Here is a 19,453-nt window from a genome sequence, read left to right as displayed (position 1 = left end):
TTTTTCCTGTCTTATTTATTGCACTTTCTAAGAATACAGGTGGCATATACTTTTAAGTAGTGCTGAAGGGGAAAAAGGAAAGGAAACAAGGTGTTCTGGTACTAAAAAACCTTGCTAAAAGGATACAAGGGAGCAGATAACAGCATAGATTAGAACTTCTACTCAAATAAATGGAATTTCAGAATCAAAATGTTAAATTTTTGTCTATCCATATTTGACTATCATTTAGTCAAAAGCCACAATGTGGAGTACTGATTTTAAATCCTTTTTGCAAGGTGGGTTAATTTCCAAACAGTGATCTATAACCAAAGTTCTCTGTAACTCATAAGCAAAGAAATGGACACCTGTTTGGAGGCACATCACAGCAAGAAATGACAGGGAGCAAAAGACATTTACACTCAAATTCCTAATATCTCCTTAATCACACAGGCAGATTCTGACCAAGTATTCTTCTGTATTTGTGAAATGGATTCATGATAGCACAGGGGAAAAACTTCCTGTGTCTTGATACAGAGGTTAACTGCCATCTAACCTGCTTCTTCCTGTCTCTCCACAAGAGTAAACATGTGAAGGGAGACAGAAGCATGATGGTCTCCTGGGTACAGGCAGAGCATGGAGAATGGTGGAACTTCTTTGTGCTCTTTTGCACCATCACTGGCTGAGAACTCTGCTAGGAAATCCAGCTTTGCCATTTGTGATACTTGGAGGATATCAGGACTTGCCAGTCCTGATACCTGAGGATTCAAGATGCTGTACATCCTTCCTGTGTCCTGTAGATAGGGCAGCATGGGAACAAAGACAACGGAGTATTCTCTTCCATTACATTCTACATACGAGCTAGTCTGGCGCTTACAAGTCTAATGGGAAAAACTATTTCACTAACAGCAACACAGTTAACCTTGAAATTTGTGGACTCACTGGAAACTGACAAGCAGAGAGAGCCGTCCTCTCCCTCTAAATTTCTATATTTTCACAATTTTACAGCATCCTTATTTTCTGTTTTTTAAATAATTTACAATTTTTGCATCAATAGAGCACTGTTAAAGGTTTGTTTGCTGTATAGGAATATTTCTCCAGCTTTTCAGTTTGACACCTACAAGATAGTTTGTAACACTTTAAAGTTATTGATAATTTCACTTTTCCAACTGATATACTGGAAGTGGGGTGATACAACATGGAATAGATAAGTAATATGTGTTGTAGCCTGAGGCTCTGAATATCCAGGGTTTTTTCCATGTTTAAGCAAGATCAAATTTGCACGCTCTTGGAACACTGGAATTTTAAGATGTTTTCACCTATGAGGGCCCAATTTTTTGCTTTTATTCATGGCATACTTTTCCTGGACTGACCCTGTTAGCATAACTGGTACTAATTCCATAATAAGGTGCTTTTCCCTCCAGATAACTGTGGCAGAAGAGAATGCTGAGTGGTTGTTCCAAATATTTTTGCAAATTATCTCAGTAAGATCTAATTTTGCATGAATGTTCAAAGAAAGTATTTGTGCAGGAATCATAGATGACTTTATCCTTCCAGGTGCTGGTTTTTTTTTTTAAGTCTGGGTGGATGCGTACGTTTCAGTCCTATTTCTGTTATTTTACTACCTAAGACTTCAGTGAATTCAGCAAGAAAAATTCACTGCCCTGCAGCCATACTACCATAGTCTCTGATCCTGTCAGCTCTCATAAGCTAAACAATTTTAGGTCATCTAATCAGTAGGATGCAAGAATAGAGAGGAAAAAAAATCCAAATAACTCATAGATCTTTCCTATATCAGACAGCAGATACAAACAGTGGCCATAATTTCTAGTAGCTCTTTTTACTCAGCCAACTTTTCACAGTTATCTTTGCATCATTTTTATTTGTTATACTTAAATTTCACAAGAGTTATGAACAGGAACTACACTTGCTGTTTTAAGGATCCTCTCATTTCTCTGTAAGAATGGCCTCTGATCAAAGCAGAACACATTAAATTATAGTCACAACTCAGAAAAGCATTTTAGGCAGCTTCTTAAGTCTGTTCTCTCTTTCTATGTTTATTATCTTTTTTGTCACTCTGTCCCACTATGAAACAATCTCTTTATATTACTAAGCTCCTTGTTAACCTGTGGTCTTGCAGTGGTACTCACATTCTGGAATCTTTTTATTAATTTGTGGGGGGGGTTAAAAACTTTTCTACAGAATGGAAGTCTCATGCTTTGTCTTGTATTTCTCTTATACAGACTATAAACTTATTAGTAACCTTGTTTTTATCTCTCTTTCTGTGAAGAGTTACATAATTACAGCTATCATACACTTTACATAGTAGCAGCAATACTTTTTACTGATGGTTAACAAAATGCTCAACAAGTGAAGATCACCATGACTGAAAAATGTTATGAGATAGAGGAAGATAGCTCTAGACAGCTCAGTACTGATAATTGGGTAGCCTACAGCTGGCTTATTCTGAGTCCAATTTGGGCATCCTATTCCTAAATGAGCTAATAGAAAATGACTGATTGACATTCCGAAGAGCTTTCTCTCATCAGCATTCAGCATTCCACACAGTAGTATGAGAAGGGAAGAAAACAAACAGAAGACAAAGACAGAAGATAAAAGAGAACTGTTTAAAAAAAAACCAAAACCAAACAAAAAACCCACAACAAAAAAAAAAAAGAAAAAAACCCCTTGCTCTGGAGTGCATTCATGCTTCTCTTTCTTTTGTCCAAATCCCTCTAAGCACAGTAATTGGCATGCACAGTATTTGGAGCAGTCATTTGTTTGGTATGCTTGCAGATGTATGCACTAGCCAAATAAAGCTTATAATTGACTATATATGCTAGTTAGAAGCAATTGGTATTGGCGGGGAATTGGAGGAAAATCATCCAGTGGCATGAATTCTCTTCCTATTATAAATGGCAAATGAAGACTCCATTATAATTACACTTCTGTGTGTACCCTCTGTTGGCTAAAAATAGATGGGAAAATATTTTAAGACTATTTGATGCTTGTGCTATAGCACAGTACTGTGAAAAAAAGCAAGCTATTGTGGTTTAATTGTGGCCCTTGCAGATGCAGAGAAACCCAGTATTAAGGGCACCTATGCATCTTTTTTCACTGAAAAACACTTTCAAGATAACAAGTTAGTAATTAAATATGAAATAGAAAAAAAATCCCACTGAGGACTTCTGGAATACTCTCAGGTCGGCTTGGTGCTGTTTGTGCCTCAAGTGTGCTTGCACTACAGTGAACTCAAAGTACATTGAAAAAGAAAACTGTTTACCCTTCAAACTCTCTTTCCACTCTGCCATTCCTGCTACACTACATCTGTTTCTCAAAGACCAGAAAAACAATACAAAAAAAATTCTGAGCTTCCTAAGTGATTCTGTCTATGACTATGTTTACCTTAGCAGGAAGTGTGGCCCCAACAGGAATGGATTTATAAAGTGAAGAAGCAGTTGGTACTGTGCTCCTGACACCAATACTCTGTGTATTTCTGGACTATACTTCACAATAATTCTAGTCTGGCACTGAACTGCCATTAGCTGGTATGTATTAGAAGCACTCCTGGAATTTCTCTGCCAATTTAATTTCACATGAAAGGAATACCATTCATGAGCTCCAAGAGATCTCCATGATTTGAACAAAAGGATGGTAAATGGGGATGATTGAGACATTCACCTCAAAAAGGCTCTGATGTTTTGAACTAAAACACTAACATATAGACACCCTTTAAGAATTAGAAAAACACGGATCATCTGAATTTAAATTCAAACACATGTATTTCAGAATATGGACAACAATCACTAAACAAGATAGGCGCTTTTGCCTCACAACCTGAAGTGATACATATTTATGAGAAGCTATGATAGTAGTGGCATAGCTATCGTGAGCATCCTGTCTGGGAAAGTGGGGTGTGTTAAATGTCAGGTATGCTTGTGCTGTCTGGTTTGTGCATACTCAGAAGAGTTCTGGTTCATTGCGCCTGAACTGTCTGCTTGAGAGGTTAGTCCAGCCTTAGAGCCTCCTTTAACAAAAAATGAAGACATGACCTTTAGATTGAAGAGACTATTCTGGTCTATGCTTTCTTGATTTTGATTCATCTTTTCTTCTAACAGTTCAGGTTCTTCAGATGGGGTGGGATGGTATCCCTTTTGACTCTCCCTCCTAGCTTCCATCCCATTCCATTCCATTCCATTCCATTCCATTCCATTCCATTCCCAGCTACCTTGTTTGGTGCCTTTTAGGAATGTACATGTACTGCGTGGTGTTAAGAAGAATTGTAAATCACAAATGCAAGTTCTTGATTTAAAGAACAGAAGCTTAAAGGCATTAAGAATTCAATAATTAATTTTAAGAATTCAAGTACCAAGTATTAAGAAATCAAGAAGTAAAGCTTAAAAGTGTGCTACAGCAGATCTTTTCCAATAATGTAGAAATAATCCAAAAGCAAGAACCTTTATAATACATTGGGTTTTTTTCCTCCCTGTTTAATGCATTCTAATCTCAATATGAATTGTAGGGACATAAGAGAGCTTTATTGTTGAAACACATAGAATTTCAGCTCCTCCATTATTTTTTTGTCTAACAGGAATAGTTGTGCTGATTATTTTTTTTACTTCAGTTGTACTGAATGAAAGAAATAAGTTGACAAGATGACTGTCAAAATCTACACAATTCACATTTGGGAATAACTGTACCATGTTTTGAATACCAGTGCAACCTTGTAGAACTCCCTTGCATAAAAAATGATAACAGAAAATAGGTAACTTTAAGTATATCCTACTTCAAATACCTTTCAGTGGATAACTACCGGAAATTGAAGTGGAAGAGGCAGCAGAGATATAAATAGTAAAAGTCCAAGCATGAAACAAAAATCTAAATGTAAACAATTGTTAAGCACAGGACCATCTAGAAAAGGCTAGTCACAATACTCAAGGGAGAATAATTTACTGCTTTTGAGGAATTAGTACATATCACTGCTTTTCTCTCTGTCATAATCATAAAGAAAAACAACTACAACAACACAAAAAGTTGGCAAATACATTTTATGCCTATGTTGAGCTTAAAATGTTGAGAAGGAATATTACTCCATGTCATCATTTTACACAGCTGTTATTAGCCAAGCAAACATAATTTCTAACAGTTTCACTGATCCTGTCTATAGGCATGGTCCACACAAGAAGTACAGTAAAGGTAAAGTCTTCAAAGGAATGGATGGCTTTTTGGTCATCTCATCTTCAAAAATTCTTAAGTAATTGTCTAATGCATCATTTCTTTACATATTCATAAAATGTTATTGTTAATAAGCCATTCTTATATTCTGGCATGATCTATTTTCCCATGGATTTCAATAGTAGATTTCAAGTTGCATGTTACTATTTTCCAAAATAAAGATTCTTTTTTACAATGCTTATCATACTTTCTCAAAAGTTCTTAAGCTTGCTCTACAATTTTTTCCTTTTCCTACAGAATCTAAACTTTCATTGAAAAATATCTTTTTCAATGTAGATACTGTGGCAAAAATAATGGTATAGTATGTGTGCTGCTATATGATTCTCTGTACCAATTTCAAAGCACTTCAAAACAGGATCAAGATGTGTTCCCTTCTTTAAGTATGTTGAGGTCTCTAAACTCTGAGTGAAAAATCTCAGTAGATTCTGAGAGGACTGTCTTCAAACTTTTTTTTTTTTTAAGATAGCAAATAAATAAAAAATTGTAAAATAGTGGTGGAAAGAAATAGGCTATGTGACATTTTCCAACTATACAGAAATTACTGAAGATGAGTGGAATATTTATCAGTTTTATCCTTTATGTATGGAACATCCTGCTATCCCAATCTAAACAAAAATAATCTGTTTTGCAATGAGTTAAAATGAATCAAAACTTACACATAGGCTCGTATATGGTTCAAAATATTACATGCAGTAATAAGGGTGCAAAAGTAGTGATGCCACATATTTAAAAGCTAGCTTAGGCTATGCAGAACACCAGCTATATTTTAAACATTATATGGGTCAACTGTATAAATGAACTGCAGTTGTACAAAGGGAACACAGCTGTATTGGGTTTGTGTGGAAAGGTTTTGGTAGCGGGGGGGCTTCTGGGAGAAGATGCCAGAAGCTTCCCCTATGTTCGATAAAGCCAATGCCAGCTGGCTCCAAGACAGACCCACCGCTGGCCAAGGCCGAGCCAATCAGTGACGGTGGTAGTGCCTCTGTGATAACATACTTAAGAAGGGGGAAAAAAATTGCTGCACAAAAGCAGTTGAAAGAGAGGAATGAGAATATGTAAGAGAAAAATCTCTGCAGACACCAAGGTCAGTGAAGAAGGAAGGGCAGGAGGTGCTCCAGGTGCCGGAGCAGAGATTCCCCTGCAGCCAGTGGTGAAGACCATGGTGAGGCAGGCTGTCCCCTGCAGCCCATGGAGGTTAACAGTGGAGCAGATCTCCACCTGCAGCCTGTGGAAGACCCCACGCTGGAGCAGGTGGATGTGCCCAAAGGAGGCTGTGACCCCATGGGAAGCCTCTGGTGGAGCAAGCTCCTGGCAGGACCTGTGGTCCTGTGGAGAGGAGCCCACACTGGAGAAGGTTTTCTGGCAGGACCTGTGACCCCACGGGGGACCCACGCTGGAGCAGTCCATTCCTGAAGGACTGCACCCCGTGGAAAGGACCTATGTTGGAGCAGTTCATGAAGAACTGCAGCCCATGGGAAGGACTCACGTTGGAGAAGTTCGTGGAGGACTGTCTCCTGTAGGTGGGACCCTGTGCTGGAGCAGGGGAAGAGTGTGAGGAGAAAGGAGCAGCAGAGGCAACATGTGATGAGTTGACCACAAACCCCATTCCCTGTCCTCCTCTGCCGCTCGGGGGGAGGAGGTAGAGAATTCAGGAGTGAAGTTGAGCCCAGGAAGAAGGGAGGCTTGGGGGGAAGGTGTTTTAAGATTTATTTTTTATTTCTCATTATCCTACTCTGATTTGCCTGGTAATAAATTAAATTCATTTCCCCAAGTCAAGTCTGTTTTGCCTGTTGCTGTAGCTGGTGAGTGATCTCCCTGTCCTTATCTTGACCCACGAGCCTTTCATCATATTTTTTCTCCCCTTGTCCAGTTGAGGAGGGGGAGTGATAGAGCAGCTTGGTGGGCACCTGGCATCCAGCCTAGGTCAATCCACCACAATAGCATGAGTCCACTATTCACTACCCATAGATTTTCCACTATGGAAAACCTCTTTCATCAATAACTTGTGTAAGTGGCAAGTATAGAGCAACAAGTAAATCTCATACCTACTGATAGCAGAAGGCTTCAGATATTCACAACCTTCACATTTCTTGAATGTTTATTAGTATGGATATTTAGTAGAAAATAATTATTGATCACTTTGAATGACATACACCTGTCTGCTGTTTTACAGACTGCGTTGATGAAAACATCACAGCATGTAAGGAAGAAAAAAGGTTACTATGTAATGCTGTTTATATTTCCATAAAAGTATTATGTTTACTTACAACTGGGCCAGGTGGGCCTTGAGGACCTTCCCCTCCTTTCAGACCAGCTGGACCCTAAAAAATGAGGGGGGGAAAAAAAAGGCTCATCTCTTGCACTGGAAAGTTCAAGAGTTATTTTTGCAACACATGTAATAGGAAGAATGTAAAAATCCAAAGACAAAAAACTGAATAAATTCCTTATATAGCAAATGATATTTAACAATGTTGGATGCTTGATGTCTGTTCTCCTATTGCATTCATTTTTAAGCACTGTAGAAGGTTCCATGAAATAAGAGTTAATCCATTGTTTCTTGTATTTAGAAATATCACATCAATTGTTCTAGTGCTTATATCATACCTGAGCACCTGGAAGGCCTCTCTCTCCAGGGAAACCACGAAGACCTGCTGGTCCATCTTTCCCAGGAATGCCTTGAGGGCCTGGGTCACCCTTGGAAACATATTATATTTTGATTAAAAAAAAAAAGTTTAAAATGCTTATGTTAGTCATTAAATGAGTGATGAAAATGAAATACCAGATCCTAGTTATAGTAATGATAAAAAAGATTATGCCCGCACCTATTCATCCATTAATTCTTTTAAGATTTTCATTACAGTAGTCTATCAATATAGTTAAATTTATAACAAGCTTTGACAAAATACAGTATTAGTTATAGAATATAAATAGTGAAAAAACACAGCAAGCCATAAAAATGTGTTTAAAGATACATTCATTAAAATTTACAATGCCCATTTAAAATGGAAGATTGAATAGAATTACATAGTGAGTAGATAAGCAATATTTTTCTTGTCCCCCAATGGTGGACAAAAAGTATGCAAAGAGCTAAATTTGGTCAGTGAAATTCTGCCTTGTAGCCAGTACTACACATCCTACTTTACAATTGTACAATTGTAAGATGTACAGTTTTCCACCTTGGTGTGAACATGTCATTACTATGTCCTTCCATAGTGAATGTGTGGTATATGTAAACTAGTTTTTTATTTTTTATTACAAAAATACTAATTATTGGCTCAAGAGAATTCTCATTATTTCAATGGAAGCAGACACAGCTCTAAAATTGGAATCTTCCAGTCTTCAAAATCCTTCTGGGTGAAACATGCTAATCATGATTTTATATTGTATGTTCTGATTTTATTCCGTATTTTCTGCATGATGATTTGAACTGTGAGACTGTCAGCAATTTATCTTCCCTTCCATTCCCTTCCCTAATGTCCCTTCCATTTTGTTCCACAAAGCCACAATCATACCTTAGCACCTTCTTTTCCTGCAGCACCTGGGAGGCCTTGTTCACCTGGTGGGCCAGGAGGACCTGGATGACCTCTTTCACCAATTGGGCCAGTCTCACCAGTAGGACCCTAAGCACAAAAGTAGAACTTCAGTCACCTCAAGGTATTTAATGTCATGGGGGCGGGGGGCGGGGAAGGAGAAGCGATTCTTAATATCCAGCTGTTATGAGTATCTGTTACAAAACAATATTACCATTGGTTAGCATACATGCCTCCCCTTCCCTCCAGGCAAAGCTGACTTACAAAATATCTTTGTCCTATAAAATAAATCTTGCATTGCATTCTGCCTGCAGACACGTCTGTACAGCTTCCAAAGAGTGAAATCCTGACCTTGCTCCTTAAGCAATGAAGCTTTAAAACACAGTGTGTACCCACGTATGGGAGGAGGTTACAAAAAGGACACGGGAGGGAAACACTGTGTGTAGTGTTGTTTTTCTGAATAATACGAATTGGAAGGTAGGAGAGTTGAAAGTTATCTCTTCAGATTCACTAGCAGAAAATTTTCACTGAGGGAATTACTTAAAAAAGCTCATGCAATCCAAATGCTTGATTTTGTTGCAAATAAGTAAGATTAGATCAAATGAAATTTTGATAGTGAATCTCTCCACAATCTAAAAGTGACAGAAATTTGGCCTCTGACAAGAAAGTCACATGTTGCATTGTTCTTTCTAAACTATTTCATGGTAGAGAACTCTGCCTTCTTGACTTCTGTAAACCACCAACTTCATAATCACATGAGGAAAACACACAAAAAAGGAAGTCAAAAGGTAACCCCAACATTTGCATATTTTGTGGAATCACTAATGATTACTAAGTACACCTTTCTAAAATTGTTATGCATCATTTGTTACAAAAGTTAATATAACCATCAATATGATCCTTTTAATACAACAAAAGCAACTGCCTTAGCCATAATATAAACATTAAACATTGGTCTTCTGAAGTTAACTATGAAATTAAATTATGTACCTGTGGGCCAACAACACCACCAGGACCAGGAGGACCAGTTTTTCCTTGAAAACCCTGTGAAATAATTATAGAATACTGTGTTACCCAGGACAAGACATAGAAGAGCAAAATTCATATCTGGGCTGAAGAGGAGAAATGTCCATGTGAGAATGACAATGAACATGTGAGATGTTCCATGTCACACATTCCTTCTCTTCAGGAAATAAAAATGAGAAATTCTTTTTTCCTGTGTATACTTAGAAGTGAAATACTGATTAATCTTTCTTGTCTCTATCAGTTCAATCTCTCTGAGGTGGTACAGCAGTAAAAATTCCAGTCAATTTTAGAGCTCTCTCTAGGTGAACTTGATTAGGTGAGTCTGAATGCATAAGTGATGCAGCTAAAAGACAGCTGAAAATGCATTTTTACATATATACATTATGAATCATAAAGCCAGACATACAAATACTTTTTAAAGAAAGACACAGATGGTGGATTAAGTTGGAGGGGCATTAGAGGGGAGGTTAGACAGAAAGAAAATGAACAGAAATAGAGATCCAGGGAAGATGAAGGTTATATGGAGGTGGTAAAAAAGGCAGCATGAGTGCCACAAAAAGAATGGAGATAATGAGAAATTGATATGATGGCAAAAACTGGGAAGCAGAGAACAGAAAGGAAATGTTTTGGGGACAGTTTTTCAGAACACTGGCAAATTTTACAGAATTTTCATTTTCTAATCCATGGTCCCAGACTTCCGTCCAAAATTAGCCAATAAACTGAATGACAACCTCACTTTACAGTAGCACTGTTTAATGTATCTTTGAAACGTGCTAAATTATTTCTTTCAAATATTTCAAGTGTGTTGCTGCATAAAGTTAGGAGAGTGCACTCACTGCTGTATCACATCTAGGGTTCCACATAGTATCCCCTGCCTAACAGCCTATATCTGTCTCCTACTCTGCTCACCTGTGTAAAAACAAAGGTGTCATCTGGCCCATATTTCTTATAAATGTTGGGCCCTGCTCAGCATTCCTCTGGGCACACAGTCTCACTGACAGTTGCCCCATTCCATCAGATCCAGTTTAAGCTTTTTTTACCTTCCTCAATCTGATTCTCTTCTTGCTGCCAGCCAGACGTTTATCATGGTTCAGTTTGGCCCATAACTGTTTAGGCACTCTCTCTCAGACCTCTGAAATGATCCAGATTAAAAACAAATACAAAAGTACCCCTTTGCTCTAATGACTGAAAATCAGAACTGCTACAGATGGAATCATTCATGTGTCCCTTCCTGTACACAGTCAAAGCTTCTTCTGAAGCCTATTCTAAGGAAAGACAAAGGAATGTTGAATATTACCCATTTCCTGAAAGTACCTTCAGAAGACTTGCTATTACCAGGTTTGCAGAATGCATTGATACTTTGCAGTATATTCAGTGATTCTTGATGCTAATGATGGTTTTACTACTCTGCTTTCTCTCTTATGTCACCAGTTTATCTATTCCTACAGATTCAGATTTGTAAAAGAAGTAATAAGCAACGGAGATTTCAGCAGCAAATACTCAGGATGACCTGAACATCCCATGGGTTCATCTAAAATGTTTAGTATTAAAAAATTCACACTAACGTCTCATGCCTGTGCTTGTAAGTGCCTAATTAGCCTCCATTTTTTTGTTATTTTCTGTGAAAGAAAATTTAATAAAACTGAGTTTATTGTAGTAAGAAGGTCCTTGATTAATTCTAATAGATGAAACTGTTAGTATATTTCTATTTTATCCTTTCACAGGCATGAAACACTAAATTCTTGCATAACACCAGACAATCTAACAATCTCTGCAGCTGATGCCTCCTGCCAATCTGAGATTGATGTGACTGAAATTGATAATCACTTCTAAGGAGGAACTAGCTTAACATTTGTTTTCAGTATCTCGTTTATTCCTACATTTATATTCCAAATTATTTATCATGATACTATCGTTCCTATGTCTAGAATTTCAGCAAACAATGGCAGTTCTTCAAAGTGCATAGGGCTTACTGGGGGAAGAAGCTGTAGCCTTTTCTGCACTAATACTTACCTCAGTTGCTGTCAACATATGCTTATTATTCTATAAGCAAGCTGCACAGTGCAATCTGGGAATCTGGCTCTCTAATTTGTTAAGCTTGAGTATGTCTCTCAGCCTAATCCCCTAATTGTTGTAATGCCTACATGCACCACTGAACTTTAATGAGATATACACCTAAATAAGAAACAGAATTCTTAAGACCCTGATTTACCAGTGAGTGCAATGAATGTTTTCTGATTTATACATTTTTAAAAAATCTGAAATGGAAATGTTCATTTAAAAAAAAGTCAGCAAGTCTACTTTTTGTTTTTAAAAAAACCTGTTTTTCTACGAAAACATATACATGAGAACCCATGGGGGAAAACTATTTTTAAAATAATTCTGGCCCAAGTATACATATAGACAGGGCAGAAAACAATGCTAATGAAAAGCTGCATTTTCTCCTAAGTTACTCAAGTTTTATATCAGTCTAACCCTACTAAACCCAAAGGAGATACAAAATAGAGAACCATAGTATTGACTGAACCCAGAGGGACCTGGTCCAAACATCACACAGTAGCAGAGTCCATACTTTCATTGTATTTTGCATCTTTCATTTCTAGTCATAAGTGAAATCAAGAAATCATAGAATCATAGAATGGTTGAGGTTGGAAGGAACCTCTGGAGGTCATCTGGTCCAACTGCCCTGCTCAAGCAGGGCCACTGAGAGCTGTTGCCCAGGAATATGTCCAGATGGCTTTTGAGTATCTCCAGGGATGGAGACTCTGCAAACTTTCTGTGTAATCTGTTCCAGTGCTCAGTCACCCTCCCAGTGAAAAAGTGTTTCCTGATGTTCAGATGGAACCACCTGTATTTCAGTTTATGCCCATTGCCTCTTGTCCTGTCACTGGGCACCACTGAAAAGAGCCTGGCTCCATCTTCTTTACACCCTCCCTTCAGGTATTTATATACTTTGATAAGATTCAGCCTGGGCCTTCTCTTCTCTAGGCTAAACAGTCCCAGCTCTATCAGTCTTTACTCACAGGAGAGATACTTCAGTCCCTTAATCGTCTTAGTGGCCCTTTGCTGGCTTCTCTCCAGTAGCTCCCTCTCTCTTGTACTGAGAAGCCCAGAACTGGACACAATAATCCTGGCCTCAGCAGGGCTGAACAGAAGGGAAAGATCACCCTACTGCAGCCCAGGATACTATTAGCATTCTTTGCCATAATGGCACATTACTGGCTCATGTTCAAATAAATAAGAATAAAGGGAAAACAGTAACTGTGCTTTTTCTTATCAGACTAAAGAACAATTTTGAACTTCCTCCATTCTAAACAATGATTCAAATTCATTCTTATGGTACACAAGACTAATCTTTGCAACATTGCAAAGAAAAAGAACAAAGAAGTAGTCAGTAATGTTTCTTTCACACACAAAAAAGCCACTATCATTGCAAAGCATTACAATGCTACAGTAGTAGCAGAAGAAAATACAGTTTTTCAGAATGATGTGTTACTCCAAGCTCTGTGCTCCTCCTTCCAGCAGTGGAAGTGACTCAGCAGTCACTAACAGATTCCCAGTGAAGTTGGAACCCAAAACACATTCTACATGCTGAGAAAGTTTCTCTCTAAATTCATTTATGGCTTTCTCTAGCTCTAAAAAATCTGAGTAAGAATTTTACTTTATTTCAGTGGGATATGAGTAAGGTTTTGGCACTACAGAAGTAGAGAGTTTTTTAAAATAATTCCATTAAAACTCTTACATGTTAATTTTTGCATTTTGCTGCCAGAATTTACTCATTGTGATTCTTAGGGGGATTACATAGGATATAGTTTCAAAATTTAAGATTTTTTTCACAGGTTGAATAATTCCTGATCCTACTTTCCAAAGGTGTTGGCTTTTGAGTTTCGTAGCTGCTTACCATTAATAAGACTTTTTATTATGTTATTATTTATGTTACATGGCATTCAATGAGAAAAGAACCATATAGTAATTGCCTGACAATTCCTTATTAAAACTGAGATCTGAGTATTAATGTCTTTTACTTCTATTGACTATTTAAGCTCATTGTGATGTTACTAACTGGGCATAGCAAAGAATAACCTCATTCTTGTAGCATGGAAACAAAATAAAGCTTTCTCATGCCTAACCTACCAACCATAAGAAAAATACAGTTATATAACCTCTTAGTCCCAGCCTCTTCCCCTTTTCTCTGTTGTCTCTGTTTCTCTAGGTTTGATCACACAATCATGGCCTTTGGAGGTTTACAACACTAACACAGTAGAGTACATTTACTTACAGTCTCACCCCGCTGTCCTGGGTGCCCAGGCAAGCCGTCTTTTCCAGGTGGCCCCTGAAATTGTAAAATACATAAATCAAAGCATTTCTTAGCCATCCTTAATTCTGAAAAAAAGTGTGCAATTAGCTGCAAGAATCTCTGATCTCTGTTTTTTCTAGACTAGTCTTCAGTACAGCTTAACTGCTCCTCTATCACCTAACTATGATTTTAGTAATACATTTTCCTTGTGTCCTCCCTGATGTATGTAGCCATTGAAAATGTTCAAAAATGGATTTCTGTAAATTCAGAAATCGTGGAAAGTCCCTATACTTCCCTTCCATTTTTCTTTGCTTAATGACCCAGTTAACACAAACTAAGCATTACAGGACTATTTGATGAAATTCAGGTTTTGGCATTGGAAATAAAAATAACAAATGTATGGGTGAAAAAAATCACAGGTCATTTGATGATTTTGTACTTACGCCACATGAGCAAAAACACACTAGAAGAGCAGTATAACTACTTCAGGTTGCAGCTCAAATGTGCTATTGCTTCTATACATTTCTGCTACTAATGAATGTCTCCTTCCTCTTCATCTTTTCCTCAACGAATCAATTGTTAAAAGAAAACATACACCAGCAAAGTAATATTTTGCCTAAACTCAGTCTGTCACCTGGACATCGGCATCAACGTACTAGAAGACTTCCAGTTTAGTATATTATGCTGAATGTTATATGAGCTGCACCAATGATCATTTTGAATATGTGAGTTCTTGTCTTAGCCTTAAAGCTCAATAAGCATATTTGTAATCTATACATAAACCATCCCTTAAATAAATCTTCAAATACTAACTTCAGAAACATTGTATGAAAAATAACATTCCTGTTGTTGCACATACTTAATTAAAAAGATACTTACTGGAGGTCCCTTTGGTCCAGGGAATCCAACAGGTCCCTGAGGCCCTTGTGGTCCCTAGTATAAAGGCAACCAAACACATAAAGTTTTACTCTGGCTGCTGTGACACTGGATTGAAAAGTTTGCTTCAATTATAAAATATATGAACTTCAATTGTAAAATATATGAACTCTGCAGATAATGTCTGGTTATAACTATAAAGCCTGAGCTCCACTGCCATAAATATTGGTAGCAACAATTCACATGCATAGACATTGGAGGGGATTTCCTGAAACCAGTGCTGCCTGTGTAGGAATGCAGTAAGAAAAAAGAAAAAACTACTTATATAAAGTATGTCTGCATCTGACCCTTGCATAATAAAGTAGGAATCAACTGTGATAAGAACCATTGTTTTCTGTGTTGCATAAAAACATGGGAATTAATTAATAGTCTGTGGTCTTTTTAACTTTGAGTCCAACATTCATCTTTGGCAGTTCTTACACTCTGACAATATTTCAAGCCAGTAGAACAGTGCAACCTTCCGAATAGAATAAGCTTTCCAGAGTTACCAGGGACTAAATACAACATTCTTGCCATCATGAAAAATAGTTGAGATAGCTGAAAAAAACCCATTATGCATGAACATTTTATTTATATAGGTTTTTTATATACACAGATATATGGAGAGACAAAATTTTCATGCAGCAAGGTTTTACAAATTCAGTTAAAGATGATCACGTGAGTTAGTGCATTGTGCATGTATATGTACAAGTATATACATATGCATGTGTACATACATGTATGTTCACATACATCTATACACATAGATATTTACACAAACTACTAGCTTCCATGACTGTTTCTAAAGTTGTCACCAAACAAAACGGAGGCCAGCTTTTAAAATTTATTGCTGATATGCTGAAAGAGACTGTGACAGCTTATTAAAAGATTTTTTTCCTGTTTAGTTTTTAGTGTGCTAAGTCAAAGAGTAGCAACCTGAAAAACCTTATTTATTCTACATGGTCCCACAGCCATGTACCCTAGTCATATAGTGCAAGACTCTATCCTATTCTACTTGGCATATGATGTCTGGTTTTGCTAACACATAAGCTGTCAAAATATGTTAGAAATGTTGGTTTGAGGTTTGATGCAAAAGACTTGAAGCAGGAGGCCACATCCCCCAAATTATGCTACCCTTTTGCTCCTCTGATAAAGTGCCAACTGTTTCTGAGTTCCATAAGCCTCATTCCTTAGAGCCCAGGCTCACTTCCAGAGCATGGCTGCCTCCTGCAGTATGTGAATGTAGCTGTGGGAGAGGATCCCTTGTGCCCAACCTAGGAGAATTTGCCCTTAAGTGAAACTTATTCCAGGGTAGACCTTGATTATACTGTAATACTAAATCTGAATCAACTAAGAAGTGCTAGGTAAAGGAAGAAATCTTTATGATCTTACTGCACTATCCATCATTTTTATTATATCTTCCAAAACAGGTGTAAGGTTGTTTCTGAAACCTCCATAACACACAAATATGTTCCATATGAGGGTTTGGGTTTTTCTTTCATTCTGCTGTCTCTGTGAACAAATGACCTTTCCTCATTTGCTTCTGGGTATAACATAAAGCATAAAGTTTCCAAAAAAATGGAGGAGTTTTATAGAGGAAAACTATTAAAATTGACTCAGCTACCATACAAAAATATGAAAGAAATTGGTGTCTCTCAGGAACTGGGTTATAAGAGCACAACTCAAAGTTTTACTGTTAGTTGCACCTTCTTTCTCATAAATTCCCACTGTACTTTGATTCTCACATCTTGAGGCTTTTTAAGGAAAGTAGATTTGCTTTTTTTTTTATTCACAATATTGTTTGCAGATTTCAAGCCACTGGACTGATTGATTATGTGAGAAAAAGCACTAGAATACTAATAGCATGTTATCAAAATTACATTTTCTTTTTTGTCATTAAATTTCATTTTAACAGTAGCTACACAGGACAGATTATTTAATGTTTACATGTCTGGTACCTGAAATAATCTCAGCGGAGTGGAAATGACAGTTTTATTCTTTGGCTGAAATTCACCCCTACTGGGAAGCAAATAGATACCTCACAAGTGATATGAGATGTGGTGCTCTGCAATTCTTCATCTCTTCGCTCTAATCAATTTCTCTCCAGGGATGCCTTCATCTTGGATTGATCTGCTCATTGTTTTCAGTCCCCCACAGCTTCTCTTCCTCATAACCTCTTGGAGCTGTCAGCAAACTCCTCCTTCACAAGGGTCTGCTATTCACCATCTGGTAGTCTGCCTCTGATGTTCCCCCTCAGTGTAAAACAACCTACAGTTCCTTCCTTGGACTATGCCTAGTTGTCTACATCCAACATCCTAGTTAACTCATTCCTCTCTTGAATCCCAGCTTCCTGCCCCTCTTACTTGCCACATCATTCTTGTTTCACCCAAACTTTCCACTTATTCCCACTGTCCATGTTCCACTTGGTACATTGTATTTTGCTTGATATAGAGGTACTTTCAACTTCTTCCTGCTGCCTCCCTTGGAGTGTTGCCTTCCACATGTACTGGCTACGGTCTAGTTTTCCAGTCCTCAGCTTTCCTTCTGTTCTATCCTACTTCTCCTCCTTACTGCAAGAACCACTCTCCTGCTCCACTAACAAGTCTCTTGGACAGTTAAGTAATAATCTGCTTCAGGAATGAAAGAGCTAAAATTATGAATATGAAAGGTTTTCAGTAAACTAAAACTTTTGTTGTCAGTGTACTGGGTATTCATTTTTTTGGCATATGCTTTCACAGCTTTCAGTCAAAATGAAAGGAATCCTTTTCTTAAGCAGAAAAATGTGACATTAGATATGCAGGCATGTGCACTCCTGTATGTGTGTATAGCAGACAGATGTTTATTAACACTCTACTTGCAACTTCTAAGGATAAACCAAACAAAATTAACCTTAATTGCTTTCTGCAGACACACAAACTGAAAATTTGAGATTTTTAGCACACACTCACACTATGCTCTTGTTATCATTAGTTTTATGGATGTCTTTATCTCCAGTAATCAACTCTATCAAACCATGTGGTCTGATCCTATGGCATTTTTCCTTTTTCAGTTTGTTTAGTCATTCTAGCAAAAACAGTTTGCTGTTGTTCTGCCAGTATTGTTACACCAAATGTGCATGTATTCAGCAAGGAAATAGTGTAACAAAGTGACATTATGGAACAGGGGAAAATGCACAAGGAACTCCCTCCTGAGGATAAAGACTTCTGGAGATCACTGGGACTTAGGGGTGGGTACTGGGAAAGGATTTATAGATTCTCTGCATGAAAAAAGTTAGCAGTTTAATGAAAAATAACTATGAAAGAAAAGTTTGTTCTTAAACTTTGCAAAAATACTTTGGCAGAAAGCATGTCCACTTAAACTATCTGAGTTGGTTTTCAAGTGCTGCTATTACAAATCTGATTTATTAATATTGTTTTTCTATATACTGATGTGTAATGGGCTGACTGTATATTGGATTTGTGTATTGACTGGTAATATAACAGCAAGCAGAAAATTTTATGTTAGCAAGCACAATAGGATTTCTCAAGCATTCAGAAAGAAGGTTGAAGGGAATTCTTAGCTGATCAGAACAAAAAAAATCAGCTGTTTCAACAACGAAGCTTCTGGAGGTGGCTTGAGTGATTTGTAAATCCCATAAACAAGCTGTGAGCTGCAGTAAATGGGGCATTCTTAGGAGCATAGGCTGGTAAGTACAACTGTAATTTGCATGGATATATACAAAATGCATGGATATAATACAAAGTGTGTATGTATTCTCTGCATCCTATTTGTAGAAAACTGAGCTACAGATGAAAGAAGCTTTCAGCAAATTTCAGCTACCTCATTCATAACTTTGTGTGAAAAGCATCATTGGAATTGAGGTTTTGTTATTTCCGGTTACTCTGGTTGAAGAAGGGCAAAGACACGAGAGGGAGAACTAAAAATAAAACAACCTTCCCACCCTCAAAGCACACTGCTACATAGTGGGAAAAACAACATGTACATAAATAGCTTTCACATACCCTTTCACCTGGTGGGCCAGGAGGACCATCATTGCCTGCAGTACCCTAGAAAGGAAAGACAGTATGTTCAAAGATTAGACCTCTATTTTATTTAAAAGAAACAGCCTGTAGCCTACCTATACAGTGTGCTTGACAATTACCTTTGGACCTGGTTTGCCAGTGGGACCTCTGGGACCTCTTGAGCCTCTTGGACCCTGTCAATTTAACACAGGTGCACTTGAGGATAATTACTGGATACTATAATCAAATCAAAATAATTCTTCACAGTGTAGTGGAAACAATTAATATAGGAAAGCCTCTAAATTGCAAAGGAAAAGTACATACTGTTGGTCCTCGCTGTCCTCTGGGGCCTGGTTTGCCATGTAATCCCTGTAGAGAAAAGTTCACAGAAATCACCTTAGCAGACACTGTATTTGTGAGATAAAGGGGTTTTTTTACTGAAGTGGGGGAAGAGTGCAACTCCCTTAGGTTTA

The 19,453-nt window shown here is 37.6% G+C and overlaps 1 protein-coding gene across 3 annotated transcripts in view; it reads right to left on the bottom strand.

Annotated features, from left to right (window-relative positions):
- COL11A1 (collagen type XI alpha 1 chain) overlaps positions 1-19,453 on the bottom strand; it is a 164,385-nt gene that overhangs the window by 47,498 nt on the left and 97,434 nt on the right. For all 3 annotated transcript variants that reach the window (XM_075508229.1, XM_075508230.1, XM_075508231.1), the window contains 9 exons: positions 19,305-19,349; positions 19,121-19,174; positions 18,981-19,025; positions 14,944-14,997; positions 14,047-14,100; positions 9,732-9,785; positions 8,724-8,831; positions 7,816-7,905; positions 7,479-7,532 (listed from right to left, as the gene is read on the bottom strand). In XM_075508229.1, the coding sequence (XP_075364344.1) occupies positions 7,479-7,532; positions 7,816-7,905; positions 8,724-8,831; positions 9,732-9,785; positions 14,047-14,100; positions 14,944-14,997; positions 18,981-19,025; positions 19,121-19,174; positions 19,305-19,349 (558 nt within the window). The remainder of the gene's footprint in view (positions 1-7,478; positions 7,533-7,815; positions 7,906-8,723; positions 8,832-9,731; positions 9,786-14,046; positions 14,101-14,943; positions 14,998-18,980; positions 19,026-19,120; positions 19,175-19,304; positions 19,350-19,453) is intronic.

Source organism: Mycteria americana, chromosome 7 (assembly GCF_035582795.1).
Source record: "Mycteria americana isolate JAX WOST 10 ecotype Jacksonville Zoo and Gardens chromosome 7, USCA_MyAme_1.0, whole genome shotgun sequence".
In the NCBI taxonomy this organism is placed as follows: domain Eukaryota; kingdom Metazoa; phylum Chordata; class Aves; order Ciconiiformes; family Ciconiidae; genus Mycteria; species Mycteria americana.
Note: the sequence above shows the minus strand (reverse complement) of the source record. Positions and strands in the feature narration are given on the sequence as shown.